The sequence below is a fragment of the Penaeus monodon genome, chromosome 21 (genome assembly GCF_015228065.2).
Source record: "Penaeus monodon isolate SGIC_2016 chromosome 21, NSTDA_Pmon_1, whole genome shotgun sequence".
NCBI classification, from domain to species: domain Eukaryota; kingdom Metazoa; phylum Arthropoda; class Malacostraca; order Decapoda; family Penaeidae; genus Penaeus; species Penaeus monodon.
In genome coordinates, this window is record NC_051406.1 from 15,512,574 (window position 1) to 15,512,935 (window position 362).

Genomic DNA, 362 nt, shown 5'->3' on the forward strand with positions numbered 1-362 from the left:
AATCTCATTTATATAATCATCAATTCTACAAACTTACTGTAAGGTGCTATCGAATGGCCATTGAGATTGCGAATGCATTTGATTGGATATGTCTTGCCATTCAGCTCAATCTCATAGCTCTCCATCGTCTCCTGAATGGCAGCACCAATGTCACAGAGCCTAGCGTCAATGCCAGCTTCCCTGATGCCAGTGTTGGTTGCTGCACGCACAGCCTCCACAAGGTTGTTGTATCTATCGTTGAAGGTTAGCGTGAAAGCACAGTCAATCACACGACCTGTTTGAGCAAGGTAAAGTTAAAACTTTTGGTTTCTTTCATTTGTTTGAGAAAAAGTCTATAAATAAAAAGATCAAACTAATTTTGG

At 40.3% G+C, this 362-nt stretch overlaps 1 protein-coding gene across 1 annotated transcript in view; it reads right to left on the minus strand.

The window, feature by feature from the left end:
* LOC119586583 (methionine aminopeptidase 2-like) overlaps positions 1 to 362 on the minus strand; it is a 50,757-nt gene that overhangs the window by 1,712 nt on the left and 48,683 nt on the right. The window contains 1 exon segment of the mRNA XM_037935333.1: positions 38 to 274. Coding sequence (XP_037791261.1) covers positions 38 to 274 — 237 coding nt within the window.